At 34.0% G+C, this 21,715-nt stretch overlaps 4 protein-coding genes across 7 annotated transcripts; 3 read left to right on the forward strand and 1 right to left on the reverse strand.

Annotated features, from left to right (window-relative positions):
- Nucleotides 1-6,555: 6,555 nt before the first annotated feature.
- LOC7472623 (probable inactive poly [ADP-ribose] polymerase SRO3) lies at nt 6,556-8,540 on the forward strand. Its single transcript, XM_024596119.2, has 4 exons — nt 6,556-7,589; nt 7,711-7,952; nt 8,032-8,150; nt 8,242-8,540. Exons 1-4 carry the CDS (start codon nt 6,658-6,660, stop codon nt 8,341-8,343), a joined length of 1,395 nt encoding a protein of 464 aa, XP_024451887.1. The 5' UTR covers nt 6,556-6,657; the 3' UTR covers nt 8,344-8,540.
- On the forward strand, nt 8,410-12,275 carry LOC127905014 (uncharacterized). Of its 4 annotated transcripts, none has more exons than XM_052450802.1 (5): nt 8,410-8,548; nt 9,236-9,346; nt 9,596-9,646; nt 9,772-9,847; nt 10,770-12,275. In XM_052450802.1, the coding sequence occupies exons 1-5, from the start codon at nt 8,546-8,548 to the stop codon at nt 10,844-10,846; spliced, it is 318 nt and encodes a 105-aa protein (XP_052306762.1). In that variant the 5' UTR covers nt 8,410-8,545; the 3' UTR covers nt 10,847-12,275. The 4 variants fall into 4 exon arrangements, with proteins under 4 accessions (XP_052306762.1, XP_052306764.1, XP_052306763.1 ...); XM_052450804.1 differs by having other exon boundaries at nt 11,111-12,275; XM_052450803.1 differs by having other exon boundaries at nt 11,702-12,275.
- A 519-nt stretch (nt 12,276-12,794) lies between these two features.
- LOC7467236 (50S ribosomal protein 6, chloroplastic) lies at nt 12,795-13,455 on the reverse strand. Its single transcript, XM_002302338.3, has one exon. The coding sequence runs from the start codon at nt 13,304-13,306 to the stop codon at nt 12,935-12,937; it is 372 nt and encodes a 123-aa protein (XP_002302374.1). The 5' UTR covers nt 13,307-13,455; the 3' UTR covers nt 12,795-12,934.
- A 5,294-nt stretch (nt 13,456-18,749) lies between these two features.
- On the forward strand, nt 18,750-21,105 carry LOC7472624 (uncharacterized). Its single transcript, XM_002301095.4, has 2 exons — nt 18,750-19,785; nt 20,090-21,105. The coding sequence occupies exons 1-2, from the start codon at nt 19,154-19,156 to the stop codon at nt 20,793-20,795; spliced, it is 1,338 nt and encodes a 445-aa protein (XP_002301131.1). The 5' UTR covers nt 18,750-19,153; the 3' UTR covers nt 20,796-21,105.
- Nucleotides 21,106-21,715: the final 610 nt, after the last annotated feature.

Here is a 21,715-nt window from a genome sequence, read left to right on the forward strand (position 1 = left end):
AGAAGGTAGCCGCAATTTCATCCGAAACCTTTATAATCATTCTCGGTTGCGTTTGCATACCAGATCTATAAATTTTATCAATTAAGTCCCAAATCTTTCCAGCGTTCTTGATTGGGTCCTTTCATTGATATTTTAAGTCTAATATACTAGAATGGGTCCATTTACAGAAAATTTGATTAAAAAAAATTAATTAATATTAACATTTTTTTCTGATGTGCATGTTTTATGCAATGAAATGGCATCGATTGGAAACAAATTTAATTAAAAATTTGATAAATATTAATATAAAATCCTCATCAAGAATTTAAAAACAAAAATCAGTATCAAAATGATAAAAATTATATGTTTGATGTTTTATTAAAATTAAGCATATAAATCACAGGCTTAATAATCAATGTATTGATTCACGTGAAAATTCTTATTAAATTATCTTTTAGAAATTTTATAATTATCTTAATATACTTTCAATAATTAGTGTATTGATTCACGTGAAATTTTTTATTAAATTATCTTTTAGGAATTTTATAATTATTTTAATATACTTTCAATAATCAGTGTATTGATTCATGTGAAAATTCTTATTAAATTATCTTTTAGGAATTTTATAAATGTGTTTAGTAATGCATTGCATAATTTTTTTAAAAATATATTTTAATTGAAAGTATATTAAGATAATATTTTTTATATTAGTTATTTGAAATTAGCAAATAATATCTAAAAATATATTAATTTAATAATTTTTAAACAAAAAATAATTTAAAAAATAGTTTGAAACACAAAAATAAATATTCTGATACTATCAACCAATTAGCCTGCTCCATTGATGTGCTCACAAAGGTATATTTTGTGTTGTTATTTTATCTTATGCAATTTATTATTGTAAAGTTTTAATTTGCTCCGTTTATGGGATGTCTTGATTCACATCGAGAGTTTGTCTTGTTAAAGTACTCTTCGTGTGTTTGGGGTGCACGTGAATTCCGAGTCCATTCCTGCGCATGATATAAAGCGGTTTTTGAAAAAAATTAAAAAAAAATTAAAAAAAATTAATTAAAAAAATTAATATTTTATTATTATTTTGATGTGTTAATATAAAATAAAATTTTAAAATAAAAAAACACTAATTGTTGATATCAAAATTAAATTTTAAAAAATAAAAAATATATTATTTTAATGTTTTTAAGTAAAAAAATATTTTAAAAATCAACTATTACTACATTTTTAAATACTATAGACTTTAATATTGTGAAAATAACTCTGATATTTATGCAACCAACATCAACTAGGTAATAATTATTTAAAAAAAATTATTTAAATTATCAAACTAACAAGATGTAACTTAATAATTCTTTTTTTTTTCAATCAAATTAAATGGTACTTGTAATCTTGTGATAGCATCTCGAAGTGTTCTAGAATCAGATGTTCATCACTCCCAGCCATTAACCACGTGCATTAAATTCATGTCTCGGTTGCAAACTCACATTTATGGCAATTCTACACTTTCTGGTTTGGTATCTTCGTTTCTCCTATTTCTTTTTTTTCTTTTTTAATATGAGTGCTCGGGTCAGCTTACATACACTTTAATTAATCTCACGAGTTCTGAAGTTAACGATTATATAAGTCTCCAGTGACTCTAAAATTTATAAAACTCGAACTAGTAATCTCTAAATAACAAACTTATAATTTAACTAGCTAAATGACACCACAAAGGTTAGAAGTGTCATTTAATGCTCATGGACAATCCTATCATATATATATATATATATATATATATAAGAGATAATATTCAACTATCATTTTAATTATATATAATTAATTAATGCTACAGTTTAAATAGATCCCCTTAAAATTAAAAGATTATAAAAGCCTTTACCTGTATAACACATTCAAACAGAGAAATAAAATAATATCATTAGAGAGCAAATAAGGATCACGGAGGGGGGAAAGGTAAAAAGAATACTAAAAATGAAGATAAAGAGAAAGAAACCTCAAAAAAAGAAAAGAAAAAAAAACAATAACAGAGAAAAATAAATAAATAAATAAAGGCAAACCATCGCGCACTAATAGATCAACCAGAGAAATATAGATTAATTAAACAAATTAATAAACAGTGTCACGGAGACAAAAAAAAAAAAACCCATTAAGAATCGTAAAGAAAAGACACGTGGGATTAATCATAAAAAAATAATGAAAGCTAGGAAAAATCACTAGAAACGAATCAAGACACATAAAATATATCATAAACCGAATGATTTTTGCAAGAAAAAACCATTGCCTCGTCCACTCTCAAAGAAATCTGAACAACTAGAAGATTGTTCTTCAACAAAGCTAGTAAAAAAAAGGAAGATGAACAGGGGAAACGAGTGGCGGGAGAAAAAATGTCAGGAAAGTTACCGGCAGTCATTTAACGCTCAACAACAAAAAATCAAAACACCCTTCCAAACGAGTGTGTTTGATATTGTGATAGCTGTTATAATTGTGATTTGAAAAAAATTATTTTATAAAAAGTATTTTTAGTTAATATTGGTTTGGAAAAATATATATTTGGTTGAAATTGAGGTTGAACAAAAAATAGTTTAATGTGTTTAGTTATGAATACTTTTGAAATTGAGATTATAAAATAATTTAACAATATATATATTAATATTTATGATTTTTAATTTAAATATTGTAGATTTAACTATTAATATTACATCATGAAATAAAATCATATTTTATATAAAAAAAAATTTATTGTTCCATTAAACTATCTACAATTTCATTACATACAAAATTCATCCGACAAGAACTACAGTTTCCATGATTTTTTAAGCTTGTAATAAAATTAGGTAAAATATTATCATGAATAAAATTGAGATTATAGTACAAGTAAATTTAATTCACTTTAAATTATTTTTAAAAAAAAATAAAAAAAAATTATTATTCATGTTCACGTGAACAGTATAAGTAAATTCAATTAAATTTAAAAAAAAATAAAAGTGAACGAATTAAATATAAAGTTACTCAATTGAAAAGAAACATGAAACCCCTCAAGCCCACCATCCATGGAAAAAGGTGGGAAAAAACCCTATAATAATGACCAAAAAAGCCCAGCCCAACATCCCACTAAGGGAGCCACAATCAATATTCTTCAAACAGTGTCGTTTATAGTGAACTGTGAGGCAAGCAATAGTCTAACACAGTAAAAAAACAGTCATGTTTTAGTTTTTTGTTATTAATACGCATGCAAACAACCATCCGCGGCTTCCTTCATCCAAGTTGAATTGATTCAAGCACAGTAGGATCTCCAGCTATCCAATGCGACTTATTTTGCAGATTTTTTAGCCCACAACACCACCATAGCAGAAACTTCAGTCCAGCTCAATCTACAACCTCGCCGGTTAGCGATAAATACCCAACACAACATGAATAAGCATCAATGACGAAACAAAAACAACAACAACATGCGATGCTCAAGACAAGACAAGGTTAGCGAGATGCATTCATAGTCGAGAATCGAGATGTGATACGAGATAAGCACAGACAATTCCAAGTGTAGAAAGATGTTTGGATGAATCATTTAGATGGTGGCCTAGTGGTAAGAGTTTGGGACCAAGAGGTTTGCTCCCTTTATGATCTCATGTTCGAGCCCTGTGGTTGCTCCTATGATGGCCATTGGAGGCTTACATGGTCGTTAACTTCAGGGCCCGTGAGATTAGTCGAGGTGCTCGCAAGCTGACCCGGACACCCACGTTAAACTAAAAAAAAAAAAAGATGTTTGGATGTGTTAAACTATATTTTTTTTATATGAAAACAATCATGATTTTTTATTTAATGTTGGACCGTGTTAGAATTTTTTTACTGAGCTTTCTATCGCTACCTTGTTCCTTACAGGTCGGCTGACAATAGGCTAAGATATGAAATATGTCTAGATTAGATCAAGAAGTTGTTGTTCAGGAATTTTCTTTATTTTTCAAGTTATTGTTTTATTTGTTTCCTAGCTAGGTTTCAAGATTTTAATTTGATTTAGTTTTAATTTTATAGTTAAGTCTAGCCACTCTGTAAGTTATTTTTGAAAAAAAAAATAGTTAAGATTATTCAATTATTTAGATTTTTCTCTAGAAAAATTACAGCTATAATCTTATCCTAATTTTTTTTTATTGCATTATAAGCTGCGTGAAATTGAAATGCTGCTATTGTTATATTGCTAGAAAGAATCACACGAAATTGTCAACGGAAGAACGTAATTGAGCTCTTTAGGCTGACAATCAACTTACACGGCATTGAATTTAATTTAAAGAAACAACCTCACGCAATTGTCAAGTATTATGTGAAACTCTAAAGTCTAAACCGTCTGTGGTTTATACTGTGTGTGCACCGAGGACCAGGATATATTCTATTGTGGACTTGCATGGTAGAATTTCCCAGCTCATAGGGTATTGATATCTTTTTTTATTAGTTTATTTGTTATTTTTAAGAAAAATAGGTAGTAATTTTACATTGACAACTGTATTGACCTTAATAAAATAAATAGATATAACCTTCGGTCTGAAAGCGTGACAGTAATTTTGTTTCTCATTGAATAATATAACTACTTCATTACCCTTAACATCCATATGTTCTAGCCCTGGTTTTAGGGATTTGGATGTAATTTTATAATGGTTTTTTTGTTATTATTATTTAATTCTAATAGCATTTTTTATTTTGTACAAACAAAATGATAAAGTTGTTAATGTATGCCTCGCACGAGTGTGGCTGATTGCGGTAATGTTGATTATATTTTCACCGCATCATTTGATTTGTCTTACCATCCTCTTTCTCTTTAGATAGCGCTTGCATGGTGGTTCGGTCGGGTTTTTTGCATCGATTTACTTTATTTTTTTCAAGTTTCTTTTTCTCTTGATTCAGTTTCTCTTCACTGCATTGCAATTGTTTTAGTTATATTGATTATTTCTAATTGAATTTTATTTTTGATTTTATCCCTGGCCATATGATTTCTTTATATTTTTATCAAACTTGATCCTCGTTCTTTTAATTGTTATTTATTTTGTTTTAATAAGTCAATTTCATTTTATTTTTTCCTAAACATTTAATTTCGGATAATGTTTTTGTTGAATTTAGTCATGATTATTTTAATTGTTATTTTTTTTATTTTTCATTGTTTTTTATTTTATTCACTCGGTTTAATATGTATTTTTATTTTTATTATCTTTTATTGATTTTAATATAAAAAAATCAGTTGACACAAGCAGATAAATATCTTATCTTGTATGATTAAATATCTTGATTTTCGTCTATCTCTTAATTTTTTCACTTTCTATTTTAGTTAATGTTAACAAAAAAATTTATTACATAAATAATTATTAGATGTTTGGATAGATCTTTTGATTTACACTTATAATTTTTATCATATAAAAAAAAATATCAAAATAGCTTTTGTACTCAAGTATTTTTCTTTTAAAAAAATTATGGCCCGTTATGGAATACAACTCGAATCAAATTTTTATTTGCCCTTTAATAAATTGTTTTCTCGCCTTTATTTTATTTGGGACGCTTTCTACAATTGATTTTTTTTTTTATGATTTCAGCTTTTAATATTTGATTTGTTGGGGATTCGATTTTGTACGATCTTACCATTCTGCTTTTGTTTTTTTTTTATATTGGTTTTGTGATTATCTTTGAATTCTTTTCTATGAGCTTGTCCCGGTCTTACATGCTATTTTCTAATATAAGTTTTTTATAAAATTATTTTGTTTGTGTTTAATTTTTCAAGATATTATTCTAATTCATTTGTATTTGTTTTGGTATTATACAAATAAAGTTCATTTTTAAAAATAAAAAATATTTATTTTTAAATAATATTGTTGATGTGTTCGGCATTGTGTTATTTTTTTAGGCATGAATTTATTCAGTTAGTTTCATTTATATTTATTTTTTAGACCATAAGTTTTATAGAATATAGATTTATCTTTTATTGATTAAAGTAAATATGTTTAGTGAACATAATTAGATGAATATCTCATATCACATAATTAAATATCTTACTATGTATTTATCTTTTAATTTATTTTTTGATTATTGTTAATAATGTTTTTTACATAAATAATTATTAATTTATTTAACTAAACATGTGAATAAATTTTTTAATTTTTACTTTAATTTTTTTATTAAAAAACATATTAAAATAAATATATTTTTTTTAAAAAAAAACCTATGACAAAGTAAAAGTCAAATATACAGTATAAACTATAAAAGAAAGAACCACGAATCTAAAGTCAAATCCACAAGGCTTTGTCTAGAAATTCCACTTTTCCTTTGGGCCAAAGAAAACGAAAGCATAAAAAAATACCTCATTGTCGAGGTGGCAGTCATCAAACCATTCTCTCTAACTTAACTCGCAAGTCACTGCACCCACATTCATCCACTGAGCGAACGTTACCCATCTACCTACCCTCAATCGCCACCCCACCCGCTCCCAAAAATACCCTTACAAAACAAAAAACTCAATGCCGTCCTGCCTTTATAAAAAAAAAATCAGCGGGGATATTTTAGTCAAGAAGATCCCGTCCAATAGATTAGAGATTGCTATAAAAATCCCGGGTTGACACAACGATGAGTTCTTGATCCTGCCATGCTCTCGTTGATTTCACAATCAACACCGGGAAAAAGCGAAAAGAGCCAATGGCAGAATCCATTAGGGTTAGGGTTCCACCACAATTACCATCACCTAACCCTAAAATCTGCTGCAATCGCGCAACAAATTGTTGCTCGGCGCCATTAATTCTCGCAAATCTTGCCAATTTCACCAAGAGTGCAGCGCCGGCTAGGTTCATATACTTCAATCACGATGGATTGTGGATTGATTTTGAAAACGAGGTTTTGGAGTCTCTCAAGCCTGCTTTCTTGGACGGCAAGGCGGTGATTGAAATGTCGTTTCGTGAGTCAAGGTATCTGTTTGATTTTACGCGTATGTTGCAAATTGATTTTGATTCAGGGATTCAAAGATCAATTGCGTGGATTGATGTGAACGGGAAATGCTTTTTTCCTAAAATGTTTGTGCGTGAAGATTTTGGGGATAATCTAGAGGAGGAGAGATTGAGTAATCGTAAAATTGAAATCGAAGTCAATATTGATGGAAATTCAATTAAGCGAAAAAGAGAGGAATTTCGTGACAAAGAAGAGCCCGAGGTTACTTCGTCGAAGAAAGAAGAGGGTGGATTGAAACGGCAGCGTTTGGGGATGCGTGATGTGGGAAATTGTAGGTGGCTGAATACGAGGGTATTTAAAGAAGAAGAGAAGAGTTATTCACCTGTGAAGAATTATTTTTTGTCCGGTATGAAGAAAATTGATCCTGATGTTGTGATCACGGCAATCCATCAATGCACGCGTAAGGGTCTTTCGGGGGAGGCTCGTCAAGAGGTCTTTTTAAAGCAGATTGAGATTACAAAGGCAGCCAGGGGTGTTTCGAATACAGTGTATGCTTGGTATGGCGCGCCTGCGAAGGAAGTCGAAAGTATCCTGGCTCATGGTTTCGGTGGACCTCGTAAGGTTTCTGCTGGTGAAACTTATGGTGTTGGTGTATATTTGTCTCCTTTTGGATTGCCTCATATGAGGTAATGCACTAATTGTGTTCTGTTGGAGTTCTTTTGTAGTTTTAGGAGATTTATTAGGTTTTCTTTTCCTTTTTTCCTTATGCCCTTTGATGATTTGAGTTTGTGTGGGTTTTGTTTTCAGTGCCAAGTTTGCAGAGGCAGATGATAACGGCGAAAAACATATTATACTGTGTAGAGTTATATTAGGTAATGTTGAGACAGTAGTGGCAGGGTCTCAACAGTATTATCCTTCTAGTATTGATTTTGATACTGGCACTGATGATCCCAAGAATCCCAAGTGGTATGTTGTTTGGTCGAGTGTTATGAACAGACATATTATCCCTGAGTGTGTTGTGAGCTTCAAATCTTCTATTAACGTGCCAGGTATATTCTGGTTTCCATAGGTGGTTCATTTTAGCGGTCAATTTTGTATAGTAATTTTATTGAAGCTGTTTTTTCTTAGGTCAAGTGAGAGGATCGACTCATACAAAGTATTCCCTTGAGAAATTGTTTTCGAAATTAAGGAGTTGGCTTCCTCCTGAAAAAATTCAGGAAGTGGCCAAACTATATGATGTGTATAGGGTAAGTAGGCTGATAGCAATTTTTATTGCATTATTGTCTAGTATTTCCTAAGTGCCGGAGTCTAATTTTATACTGGTTTATTGTTTTCCAGGCTGGCAAGTTGACCAAAAATATTTTCATACGGCATTTGCGAGGTGTGGCGGGGGATTATGTTCTGTTATCTGCTATTCGGGAGATTCGTAGTTCAGAATAAGGTTTTCTGGGGTTTTGTATTGTTTGGATATATTATGAGTGCTACTTTCAGAAAGGTGTATCAAAATGATAGAGCCACCTGCATTGTCATCTCACAGGATTACCGTAGTTTTAGTGATGAAAGATTATCATGTGAAACAACAAGAATTACTTGCAGTTTTTTTCTTTTTTCCAATATAAAGCAGCAACTTTGTTTTAGTTAAATGGTAAATATGCTTGCAATTTCTTTTGGATTATTTCAATACAACACTGATTTTTTTTGTGGCCAGACATTTTGAAACCTAGCGAATTGCATAAAGCTGCTATTATAATGTTGACATTGAGTAGTGTGTTGTAATTTTTATTGTATGCTAATGCATGCAAAGTAAGTTTCTGAGGGGCAATATCCACTTTCTGTGTGCAAGAATAGTGTTGTTTTAGAATGCCTGGATGCATCTCTCTATTCTATATCGCGCTATGATTTTATTTCGGGCATGGAATAATGTGGGAGTTCCTTTGACATGGTATATAATTTCATTTAAGAATTTCCAGTACAACTACGATGAATTTGAATTTAAACATGACCACCCTTGTTTATATGTATTGGGATCTTTATTTTATTGAAGAAATATCTTCCATTTTGGATAGTATTTGTCACTATAACAAAAACATTAAAGGGAAAAATCTTTTCCAGATGTCCTTGTCATATATCTTGTTAGTGGGCCAACAGTAGATTATTTGCCTTATATTATTATCACCACTACTCCAGAGGACCTTCATTAAAGATTATATGAAGCTTGTAGGCTCCCTTTTCCATAATCACTTGCATATATATGTTGGTGCTTTTCCAGCTATGATATATGGGAAGAAGTGAGATATGAAATACTGATTGTGTATTTGTCAGTGAATTACAGCCTGCTATTATATTTGCTCAGCGTATGAAGATTCAGATGAACTTTGCATTTGGTTCCGTGAGTCTTTTGTTAAGAAGGAGAGATGCTCTGAAGCATAAAGTGTTTATGCAAGTGAGTTAATTGTTGTGGAATTGTGTGGATAGTGGACTCTCTTGTTTTTTAAAGATAATTTATCTGCATTAAGGAATATTGATTTTGGTGTCTAGAAACTAAAGTGGGAAGTTTTCATTTTAAGAGAGCAAGTTTATCCATGCTGTTTGAGATATATCCAGTGCATTATTTGCTTACCAAGTTGGCATAAGTGATTCCAGAACTAGATTTCTCAAGACACATAAGGAGTCCTAGTTTTTGCTCCTTCAGGTTTGCATATTCTTGCTCCTGCCTGCGAAGGAAATATTGGATCTTGCACAGGTAATTGAAATTTTCATAATAGTACTCCTTGGAATCTAGTATTCTTTTTCATCAGTTTGTATCTCAGGAATGTTATCAGTCTAATAAAATGAGATGAATGTCAAATTTCTTTTTATTGTGTTCAGATCATGAGAAAGGCCAGATGGATTGTCCAGTTTCACCTGTCTTTGATTCATGTATCAGTGTTCCTGTTTTGTTCTGGTAACTAGATTCTTGTTCATCCATAGCCACTGGTTGATAATGGTTTTAACTGTATTTTCATGCTTTGCTTGTGATAAATGCTTCCTTTTATATATGATTATTTCTTCATTTTCTCCAAAGTTTCATATATTGGAGATGTTGTGCTTAATGTTCAAAGTTTAGTGTGTTTCCAGAGAATCAGATAACTTCAAAGCAGGAATTGCTGCTGATGGCACTTATCGTGGTTTATGCTTCTAGTTAGGTGCCAAACAAAAAATCACAGCTGGTTGCTGGGATGAAATGTTTCTTTTACACATTAATGCAACTCTGTTGACCTTGAAGAGTTTCTTTCAGTTTTTTGTTTTATTAGGTAGCATTTAGGACTACAGGATATGATTCATACAAACATATTGCATTTTTTAATTAACTGGAGTTAGCAAAGGTTAGGTGTTGTCCATACGAATCAAGAGGAATTAATCTCAGTTGTTCTTGCATCTTGTACTGTTGTTTGTTGTGCTATCGTGTTCCACTTCTATGAGATTTTATTATCTCAGTGGCAATACTTATACACACTTCTTATATCTAGTTGTCTTTTATTCTTCTACTGGAACTAGGAGATATGAAATGATTTCTGGTCCATTTACCTGTGGTAGTCTTAGAGGAAGTTAGGAAAACTTTGCAAACATGATACAATTAAGAGACTTTATTGAGTGTTTTGTATGAGGTAACATTACTGCATGATCTGTTTTTCAATATCTATAAAATCCTAAGTGCATCCACAACTTCAACTCTGTAAAATTTGTTTCACAAGCTGTACTGTATTTCATATATTTTATCCCTGTTTCTGTTTTTTGTACATGCCAGTTATTCATCTTGACATTAAAGGGTCTCGATTGTATACTAAGGGATGGACTCCATCTTCTGTTATATATGTTTTCTGTAGTTTCAAGAACTGGACCGGTAGGAACACTAAATCCTTTACCAATTTTCCGTAGTTGCAACGACTATGCCCTGTGTTAGGTGATTACTGATGTATCTAGGTGGATTGGTGATAAATTACCTGGAATGGTAAAGTTAGGTGGAGTTTTCCTTTTCCATCCCTTCATTATACCTATCTCTACATATGCTGCTTTTGCCTCTCACTGTGACAAGAATGCTCAGGCTCTTTCTCAATGAGCATTCAGATGCACTCCATGATAGGAACACACATATATGATGGACAAGCGTGTGTGTCCTCTGTATCCAAACATTGGATGTAGGTTTCATGCTGCATGGTCTGTGCAGGAGAGAAGTCTTGAACCATCTTCCACAATTGTTCATTGGATAAAATATTTCACATGGTTTGGATCATCAAGGTCCATTGTTGGGAACTGACACAGATACATTCTCCTGATTACTTAAGAAACTTAAGTTCCTATATTCCTAACGTCCTGCAGAGCTTCCTCCACGACCATTGCTTGAGAAACTCGCAAGGGAACTTCATCGTTGACTAGTAACCTTCTTCATATTTTCTTTCTTTTTTCATCAGTATAATAAATGTTATTATCTCCTGCTTGTTTTTACATTGTTAAATACATGGAGGGTCTCCGGCTGTTCAATCTTGATATTATCCGAGAGAATTGGACCAGAGATCTGTCGTCAACATTAACTACTTCCCTGGCAAGACAACATTTTATTTTCTTTTGTGTTGTCTTTTCCATCCAAATTTGTTTTCAATCACTCTGTGAACGGTGTTTAACATTTTCAAAAATCTAAAATGCACTTTTTTCTGCTGAGGCCTTCTGCTCCTTAGTGTTATACGTGTGTTTTATTGCTATATCTTGAAAATTTGCCCCACGGTTTCGTTTATTGTATCTTAACATGGAAACGTGGCAGGTTACGGGAAAATGCCATAGCATGAGCATCATATAATTACAGACTTCGTTCCGAGCCTCCATACAAGAAAAAATCCACCTGGAAACTGTTTGAAGCGTGATTGACTTGACATAAAAGTTGTCTCAAAAGCATCATGTTGTCTGAGAAAGCATGTGCAGGGGCTTGCTAAGTGCCTTGAATAGCATAATTAATGCCTGCTAGCAGCTGGAGGATACAAGTAATCCCAACCTTCAACTTCTGTGATTACTGGCTGGCTGGCAGGATGCGTGTCTGCTGCGCAACTCGTGAGCAACAATCGATGGCTATCAGCTCCCTTGAATTCAGCTGGCTTTGCCCAACTCGTTATGTTATCTCGCCATTATCTTGTGTTGTTCAAAGGTGCCATGCGCAGCCGGTGAATAGCAACCTCATGATGTGTACAGTCATTTCTCTTGGGATAGGATCCCGCTTGACTAGTCGAGCAGTTCATAGAATAATGTTGCCTTGTTTTTGACAAATAAGTTCCGTTGCGCACACAGAGTAATCGATTCTTAGCGATTTTTCATTATATAAAAATAAAATGTTAAACACTGAAGGATATGCTATCATCACGTGTGGTTCAGAGTTTCATTTGACACAATCATATCTGCTTGTGGGTGTGCACCGACCATCGAGCGATGCACTCCCAGTCCACCACAGAAACGACCGAGTTAACTTGTGAATTTTCGATGGCACAAGCTAGCATTTGTATTACTGGAATTGACTTAGCACTGCAGAATGTGTTTTATGCCTTGACAACATCAACACGAAAGAAAAATGTTTTCCGTTTTCAGTATATCAAGCAAACCCTTACAGCATATCTTTTGGTGAGCAAGATTGAGGATTCCCCGTGGTTATACCTGTATCAGATTCGTGTTTGACGTCCGTACTCGCAGGTTTCTGGCTACGAGAGGGTCAAACCTTGAGACCTTACAGGGGAAGAGGAGATATGTTAATTGGCTAAAGACACGATTTTGAATGCTCAATAGAGTCTAGTGAGAAGGTAGCTTTGGGCTTTGGGCTCCTACTCACTTCTTCAAAATAATCAAATCACTAATTCAGAGAGACAATAAAATTATTAGTAATAATAATTGCATTTCATTCTTTGGTTTTTAAGACTCAGGGAAACACAAGTAGTATTACATAAAAGCCGAAACACCCATCACGAAATCTCCAATAACAACAGAACACGAGATAAAAACCACAAAGAAGCAACTACCCACTTGTAACCGGTGCCTCTAATGCAGTAGTAGAAGGCAAATCAGCTCCATCACCATCACCATCGCCATCGCCATCGCCAGAAGAAGAAACAAGAGTCCAATCAGGAGGTAGGGGAGGTAAAGGAGCATAAACAGTGGGCTTGCGCTTTATGTCCCATGGTTGACTCTTTCTTGGCCTTGTTTTCCTGTGATGTGCAGTTGCCTTCTTCTGTGGCCTTGAAGAACACTCTATCGACATCCCACCATGACCAAAACCAGTGCCTATTGGGACCGTTTTGAACTCGCCATTGACAGGCTTGAAAGACGGTGTAGTCGAGGGTTTGGGTGCCAACAGAAATGGAGAGCCAAATATGGAAGAGACTGACATTTTATTTTATTCCTCTGGGTATTTTCGTTCTCTTCTTCTTTCGCTATACGTAACAGAAAGGTGAGTGAGCAATGGCTGTGGCGGAGGCCTTGTCGTCCGCTCAAAACAAAAGCAGCGGAGCTCTCTGGACCCTTCAATTCAGATTGGGATTCTATTATATATCATTTTCTAACTTCTCTACCATCCTTATCATTTTCTTTTTGGGCCTATGTTCGGGCCTTCTCGAGTTACCACTCGATAAGGATATGGAAATACGATATTTAAAAATAAATAAAAAATCTAAAGTGAGTGAAATATACTTTAGTTTTTTTTTAATATTATATATATAAGATAAGAATTTTATATACAAAAGAATAATGTAGATATTTTAGATTATTGCAAATAGTTGTTAAATCAACATGATTATTGCAAATCATGCAAGTTCACTAGTCTGATTCCCCCTCCCCTCCCTCCTCTTTCTTTCCTTAACTTTTCAATTTCAATCTATTTATTTTAAGAAAAAAGGAAATCATAACTGTTCATTTTTTATTCAAATAATTCAATTTCTTATATCTATTAATTATTTTAATTATCTTTCTATCTTTTGTGGTTGAGTTTTGTGCATAAATATACTGTACACAACCTCAAACTCAACCACAAAAGCTAAAACAAACACACTCTTAAAATCGATATATTGCATTTTCTAAGAATATATATATATTTTAAGAATTCTTCTCGTATTTTCTCTCAAACTATACTCATTTAAATATAGAAGAATTTCCAAATATATAAAAATAAATAAATTCAAGGAGTTTGGAAATGTGGGGTTCTCTATAATACAATGTTATTGAGCTGGAACCAAATGCAAGCAGGAATAATTAAAATTTTAAATTCCAGTAGTCTCATGAATTGTCTGGATTCTTCTTAATTCCATAAATATTTTGAGATTTGAAAGATTGATTTTTTGTTTATTGATTCTTCTAAATCACACTCCTTGATTTATGTTTGGAAATTTCGTTACATTTTGATTATTTGACACAGAGATACTTCTTTCTTTCTATATAATCAAATTTAGCTATGTTTGGCAGGAGGTTAAAAATTCAAAGATAAAATGTTAAGAGAATAAGATTTGATGATTAAATGTCGAGGGAGTAAAAAAACATATATTAAAAGACAAAATGCTAACGAATTTCGGTAAAAAATTAAAAAAAAATGACTTGATTTTCTAATTAAATGGATCATATCTATCACGTAGTTTTTCTAAACTCTGGTAATTGATGACATTACCACCAACATGACAGCATTGACTTTGTAAAATTTATCGAGATCATGACAATTACCTTTTTTTTACTGTGAAGAATTGTTAGGTTAACCATTTAGGCGGTGGTCCAGTGATAAAAGTTTGGGACCAAGAGATTTGCTTTCTCTGTGGTCTCAGGTTCAAACCCTGTAGTTGCTCATATGATGGCCACTGGAGACTTACATGATCATTAACTTTAGGACCCGTGGGATTAGTCAAGGTACACGCAAGCTGACCCGGACACCCACGTTAAACTAAAATAAAATAAAAAATTGCTAGGCTTATGTCAGTATGGCACGTTGATGCAGCAGCAGCTAGAAGGGCTACATCTTTTTCCTCGCTCTTGTGTCAAAAATAATTGGAGTCACTTATTAATTTCCATCAGGCTTTTGTATTAATGTTTTTATAGCTGAGTTTGTTGATATGCTCCAACAGCAGCATGTATTATTTCTCCATGTATTTTATCTTATAATTAAATAAAATCTTGCATCATGCAGTGAAAATAATAAACCTTGATATAAAATGAACAAAGCCTGGTAGTTGTTTTAATCTTGGAAGATGTTTTTTTTACATTATCGTTCGTTAATGTTGTTTACGAATGTCTGTAATGTGGTGCGAACAATCTACCTAGTAACTTAACTAGATAAGTACGTCGACCAATGTTTCAATTTATATTTTACATTGTGAAATTACTATTTCACCCCTAATCAACATAACTGCTAGTAGAATAGTTCGGTAATTTTATAAGGGTTCAATTATCATTGTCAAGTTCACAAGGGTCATCATGATAATCTTGTAATTTAATGGTACAGTTAAATAACTTAATTGTCATTGAGAGTTATTGTCATTTAATTTTTTTAAGAGGTATTCTCGGTTTTTTATACTTTTTAGATACTAAAATTGCTAAATTAACCATAAAATCAATTTTTTTCAAGCTTTGCAATAAGGGGTGCTTTTGTTGTTTCATGTATGGTTTTATGTTATTGTTAAGTTGGATTAGGGGTAACTTAGTTTTTTGTAATTTAAAAAAATATTATGAAAAAAAAGTTGTCGGCGTCTACTATGCACGCGCCTACGTGTGGGCCAGCTCTATGCTCTTTAAGCAACGCGCGAGCTACCTTCTGGTGGAAGAACATCAGTTCCAACCACGATGTTTGAAGCTATACGACGCCTTTTACCATGGGGGACGAAGCGTGTGGTGTTTTGAAGGACGACTGGCCTCCTACAACCCTTTTTTTTTTGTTTCCTCTTATCTTTCTCCTCCGCATTAAATTACGTGTTGGCCATTAAAAAATCAACCTTGTTCTTTTATTTTATGATATTTCATATTTGACCTTCAGTGTTTTGATTTATAAGTTTGATTGTTAACTATTTTATCAAAATTTAATTTGTTTTCAATTTTATCCTTTGATACGTAATCTTAGTTTTTAATTTATTCAAGTTTGGTCCTCGTTCTCTTGATTTTTATTTTTGTTTTTGATTCTTTTATGTGTTTAATCTTTCTTTACAATTGTACCTCTAAATTCTGATTTTGATGATATTTAAAGTTAGATCCTCAATATTTTGATTTTAAATTTTGATTATCTACCGTTTTATCAAAACAGATTTTACAATTTCACCCTTGAATCCATAATTTTTGTTTATAATTGTTTCAAGTTTGATCCTCGTTCTTTTTATTTTTTATTTTAGATTCTTTTGTTAATTTCATTGTTCTTTTCAATTTTACCATTCAATTCAAAGTTTGGTGATATTTAAGGTTAGGGCCTCGGTGTTTTGATTTAAAATTTTAATTCTTAACCTTTTTATCAAGTTTTAATTTATTTTCAATTTCATTCTTGGATCCATAATTTTGTTTTTTAATTTCTTCAAACTTGGTCCTCATTCTCTTTATTTTTTTTTTGTCTTGGATTCTCTTGTTAATTTCATTTTTCTTTTTCAATTTCACCATTCAATTCAAATTTGATGATGTTTAAGGTTTGCTCTCAATGTTTTGATTTTATTTTTTGACTATTAACCTTTGTATCAAAATTTAATTTGTTTTTAATTTCATCATTTGATCCATAATCTTGGTTTTTCATTTATTCGAGTTTGGTCCTTATTCTCATAATTTTTATTTTTACTTTGGATTCTTTTGTTAATTTAATTGAAAATCTTAGGTTGTCCTCTTATTTTCTTGGAGTGGATATTAGGTAAATACTAGTTACGTGCCAGGTGAATTGACCCAAGTTAACCCATGTCAAATAAGTCTTTTTTTATCTCATCAAAAAAGCAAGGATGGCTTCATTTTGAAAAAAATAATGGAAAATAGTCAACGATTTTTTATCTGGTCTTGACCAGGTTTGCCACGGGCTGATTAGGTCACAAGTTAACCCATGTTTTTGATCATTTCACAACTTGATCATTTCACAACGAGTCAATTCTCTTCAAATTTATTCTGAAAACTTGAGCTGCCCTAAGCCCCGGGTCCACCCATTGTTTTGTTTTCTATTAAATTATCATGTTCATATGATTTTTCTCGTAAGTTTTGACGACCTTATATGGATTTGCTAATGCTACGTGTTCCTGCACTTCCTTTTGTCAACTAATTTTCTTTCATGATTTTATTCTTATATGTTTGAATTATTGGGGATTGGAATTTTTTTTTTTTTATAGTGTCAAGTCATGGATTTTTTCTCTTCTTTAAAATACATTAAAATTCCATCCGGCCTGCAACGAAACACGAACCACCTATCTAGTTTATAACTAAAAAATAAAAATAAAAGAAAGTGTAATTATCTTAATTACATAGATAAAAAAAATAACCACTTTAATTAAATCAAACTTCAATTGAAGTATATTCTCACATACAAATAAATTTAACCATGTATTTTAATAGTTTATTTCAAATATAATAATCATGACAAGTTTGGAATTAAATTCAACTCTACAATTTGACTCATGTTGCAAAGCCATTATACATACATACATACATACATACATATACATACATATACATATACATATACATACATACATATACATATACATATACATATACATATACATATACATACATATATATATATATATATATATATATATATATATATATATATATATAAAAAAACTTAAAATCGAAGCAATGATAGATTTATGAGGTGTCGATGACATTGTAACATCCCAGCACCACAGGCACAGACAAACAGAAAAAATAAAAAAAGATAAATAAATGAATTGACATCGATGTTATGTCGTTGTACTGTTCTAGATTCATAACAATTATTTGGCCAACTTTACCCCTCCCTAATTTTTCAAGCAACCACCAAATTGAGCATCTTAGACATGCTGCTGCCCCCTTTTCTTCCTCGTGTCAACTATTTCCTGCTTTAACAATTCATCACTAATGACACAACTATGACATGATACGGGTCGCCCAACAACACCTCTCATGGCCGGATCATGCCTGTCACCGTGACTCCGTGGCCCAACCCCTCTCAAAGTCACAGGTGGCATATCCACCCCCCTCCTGCCACGTGTCCTCCTTCCATGTCTCGTCACCATCACCACCACTCCCATCCACCTAACATGACACATCCAACGGTCTCAGATAGAAGTAGGACCCACTCGACTCTCTCCTCAGGTTAATAAATTACCTCATCCCTCACTGAACAGGCCCCACGTGTGGAAGCGAGACCCACATAGTATCCCGCTGGAGTATAGTATCAGGCCTTCAAACTCTCCTCATCGAGAGAGGCGGCATCTGGTCCCCTGGCGTTGATTATTCCTACAATACCATCCCCGTACGTTTTTTCTTTCTTTGTACTAATACTATCTTTAAATTAGCAATTTTCATATAGATAATTCTATGTTTTTTTTAGCTTCTTTTTTTTTTTAATTTTTTAATTTTTTTTATAGGGTGATATTTAAAATAATTTTTTAAAAATAAAAAATATTATTTTAATAAACTTATAATTAAAAAATACTTTGAATTCTAACCCCCGGGCAATAACGAGTGGCATTTCCGTCATTAAACAGAAACTTTAAATTAAAAAAAGAATGGAGCCTACATCGTAGTTGGTCATGTCAGGTTAGAGGGGAGAGGGAGAGAGAGAGAGAGAGTCACTCCAATTGATAGATAGATAGCGTCAGCTTCGATCTGACTGGCAATAATCGCCAGCCTGTACACAGCTGTCTTCCTCCACAGCACACTTCTCAACCAATATCTTCATCCTACTAGTCTCTCTCTAAATATTTTTCTTCTCTATCTACTACTGCCCCTAGAAAGAGAAACTACTAGCGATAGAAAGAGAGCTGCTTAGTTCTCCCCGCTAGAACCATTAACAGAAGGAATTATCGACAGTGCAACCAGTGATGTATGCGCATAGCGCACCCTCACTCTTCAGTCTGCTCATATCCCCATTTATTCCAGCCTGTTTCTGTTAGCAACTAATCTCCTCTTCATCATTCCTCTCAAGTTCTCCTCCACAGGCTTCAAAAGCCTAAAACCTTAGCCTCTCACTAGAACGCCCAAAGGCACAAAAGTTTCTATTTCTTTACAGAGCTGAAAGGGCTGAAGAACCGTAAAAATAATGGATCCCTGCCCTTTCGTGCGCATAACTGTAGGAAATCTCGCTCTAAAAATCCCTGTCGCTTCGAAACCTGCACGCTCTGTCGTTCACCCTTCATCCTCGCCCTGCTTTTGCAAAATCAAACTCAAGAACTTCCCCCTTCAAACGGCCGTCATTCCCTACACTCCACCAGACAACACCCAATTTCCTGAAGGCCAGCACCAAACTCTAGCTGCCACTTTCCACCTATGCAAGTCCGATCTCGACCGGCTCGTTACCAAATCTATTTTCACTAACAAGCTCCACGTCAAAATCTCTATCTACACTGGCCGCCGCGGCAACACTTGTGGAGTGAACTCAGGGAGGTTGTTAGGGAAAGTTTCAGTACCTCTGGATCTTGCGGGAACGGAATCTAGAGGGGTTGTGTTTCATAATGGATGGATTTCTGTTGGAAAAGAGTGTGTTAAAGGTTCCTCCGCTCAATTTCATTTGAATGTCAAAGCTGAGCCTGATCCAAGGTTCGTGTTTCAATTTGATGGAGAACCTGAGTGCAGTCCCCAGGTGTTTCAGATCCAAGGCAATATTAGGCAGCCAGTTTTTACTTGTAAATTCAGCCTTAGAACCACCACCGGTGACCGCAGTCAGAGATCCAGGTTAGTCAGTTTCAAAAGTTAAAAAAAGTTATTTTTAGTGGTTCTTCATGTTTTATTCTCGCCCTCGGAATCTTAACGGAAGCTTCTAGTAAAACCAATCAATGCAGTAATGTGATAACTTTCGAGAAGAGTAAAGTGATTTGTTAATCTTTTAATCCAAGTTGTAAAACAAACAGAAGCTGCTCAAAGTAAAAGCGCGCGAGATCTTTTTTTTTTTTTTAATTTGATAACATATCTTCATTTTATCATCTTTTTGTAGATTGTCCTTTGCTTGTTTTGTTGATTAAATTCATGTCTCTCTCAGATCATTGCAAGGGGAGCCCAACAGCTCAAGGAGCTGGCTAAGCTCTTTTGGGAGCGAAAGAGAGAGACCTCTAAAAGAACGAAAAGGCTGGTCAATAACAATCCACGACTTATCTGGCTCACCAGTAGCCGCAGCTTCAATGGTAACTCCATTTGTCCCCTCACCCGGTTCGGACAGGGTAAGCCGCTCTAACCCTGGCTCGTGGCTCATCCTCCGCCCCGGAGACGGTACCTGGAAACCCTGGGGTCGGCTCGAGGCTTGGCGCGAGCGAGGGTCATCTGATGGGCTTGGCTACCGTTTTGAACTAATCCCTGATACAAAGGGTAGTATGAGCGCAGCCAGTATTGTATTAGCAGAGAGCACACTAAGTTCGCACAAAGGAGGCAAGTTTGTAATTGATTTAGGAGCTGGCTCAAACGGCCGAGCCACGTCCCCCGTGGGCAGCCCAAGGGGTAGTGGCGATTACGGTCATGGATTGTGGCCTTATTGCATGTACAGAGGGTTTGTTATGTCAGCTAGCGTGGACGGAGAAGGAAAGTGCAGCAAACCTGGCGTGGAAGTGAGTGTGCAGCACGTGAATTGTACTGAAGATGCAGCTGCTTTCGTGGCATTAGCAGCAGCCGTTGATCTGAGTATGGATGCTTGTCAGCTTTTCTCACAACGGCTAAGAAAGGAGCTCTGTCAAGATCAGGATTTGCTTGGCTGACATCGACGCTGATTCTGGGCTTCTTTGAGCTTTTTGGGGGCCTTTTACGTCGTCGTTTTGTGATTTTTTCTTTCTGGGCAGATGGATATTTTAATATTTTCCATCGCGCTGAGGGGAGGTTTTTACTTACCGCTACTAACAACCAATGAACAGACGTTGTACAGGGGAGAGATTAGACAGGCACGCTTTGTTTTTTTTATTCGTGTGGCTTTTTCCGGTTATTTTCCTCCTTTTTTTTTTTTTCTTCTTTCAATTTTTTAAATTAGATTGTAACAATTTATCGAAATGTCAATTGCTTTGTTGGCAACCAGCTGAGTGTAAGTTAAGATTGAAAAGTGGGAGGTTGTTGGGGTTTGGGCAAAGGGAAGTGCTATGCGTGCACGTAATGGCAGATTACTGTTATTTAATTCAGTACGAAAGAAAGGATTAAAAAAGAAAAATCGTGGATGATAGCTGTAATGCGCTTCTGAATTTTAATATTTGGCGAGGCATCATTGAGAATCATGTTTGGTATTTGACTTATATGTGGCTGCTGCCTGCTCGCTCTTAATTATTAGGGTAATTATCTGGCTTGTGCGAGGAGGCATGTTTTCTCATGCCCAAGTTTCCTGTGTGAAAAAACAGAATCCTATGGTGGCACGAGCCGTCTCAACATTACTATACAATAAATAAACTTGGAAAGTGTGTGTGGTAGGGGCGGTGAGAGGACAAGACTTCATGGCGCGTGCATGCTTTGCCCCAGTTGAACTTCGGTCGTGGCAAGTATTGTTTCCAGGGGACCATTCATAGCCTTTCCGACACTAGCAGGCAGGAAAAACAAAAAACAATGTGGTAAAAAAATGTTCCCGTGGCAAGTGGGCAGGCAGCGGTAGTGCCGAACAGGCTAGGATCAAGCCAGGAGATAGAATTGCAGAGCTCAT

This window comes from Populus trichocarpa, chromosome 2 (genome assembly GCF_000002775.5).
Source record: "Populus trichocarpa isolate Nisqually-1 chromosome 2, P.trichocarpa_v4.1, whole genome shotgun sequence".
Lineage (NCBI taxonomy): Eukaryota > Viridiplantae > Streptophyta > Magnoliopsida > Malpighiales > Salicaceae > Populus > Populus trichocarpa.

Excerpts from the sequence above, each read along its gene's own strand:
- LOC127905014 (XM_052450802.1), top strand. Across the intron at positions 9,347-9,595 it reads AGCATAAAGTGTTTATGCAA|GTTTGCATATTCTTGCTCCT; the intron begins GTGAGTTAATTG and ends TTGCTCCTTCAG. Across the intron at positions 9,647-9,771 it reads AAATATTGGATCTTGCACAG|ATCATGAGAAAGGCCAGATG; the intron begins GTAATTGAAATT and ends TATTGTGTTCAG.
- LOC7472624 (XM_002301095.4), top strand. The coding sequence starts at position 19,154 with ATGGATCCCTGCCCTTTCGTGCGCATAACTGTAGGAAATCTCGCTCTA. Across the intron at positions 19,786-20,089 it reads GACCGCAGTCAGAGATCCAG|ATCATTGCAAGGGGAGCCCA; the intron begins GTTAGTCAGTTT and ends TGTCTCTCTCAG.
- LOC7472623 (XM_024596119.2), top strand. The coding sequence starts at position 6,658 with ATGGCAGAATCCATTAGGGTTAGGGTTCCACCACAATTACCATCACCT. Across the intron at positions 7,590-7,710 it reads TTTGGATTGCCTCATATGAG|TGCCAAGTTTGCAGAGGCAG; the intron begins GTAATGCACTAA and ends TTTTGTTTTCAG. Across the intron at positions 7,953-8,031 it reads ATCTTCTATTAACGTGCCAG|GTCAAGTGAGAGGATCGACT; the intron begins GTATATTCTGGT and ends GTTTTTTCTTAG.
- LOC7467236 (XM_002302338.3), bottom strand. The coding sequence starts at position 13,306 with ATGTCAGTCTCTTCCATATTTGGCTCTCCATTTCTGTTGGCACCCAAA.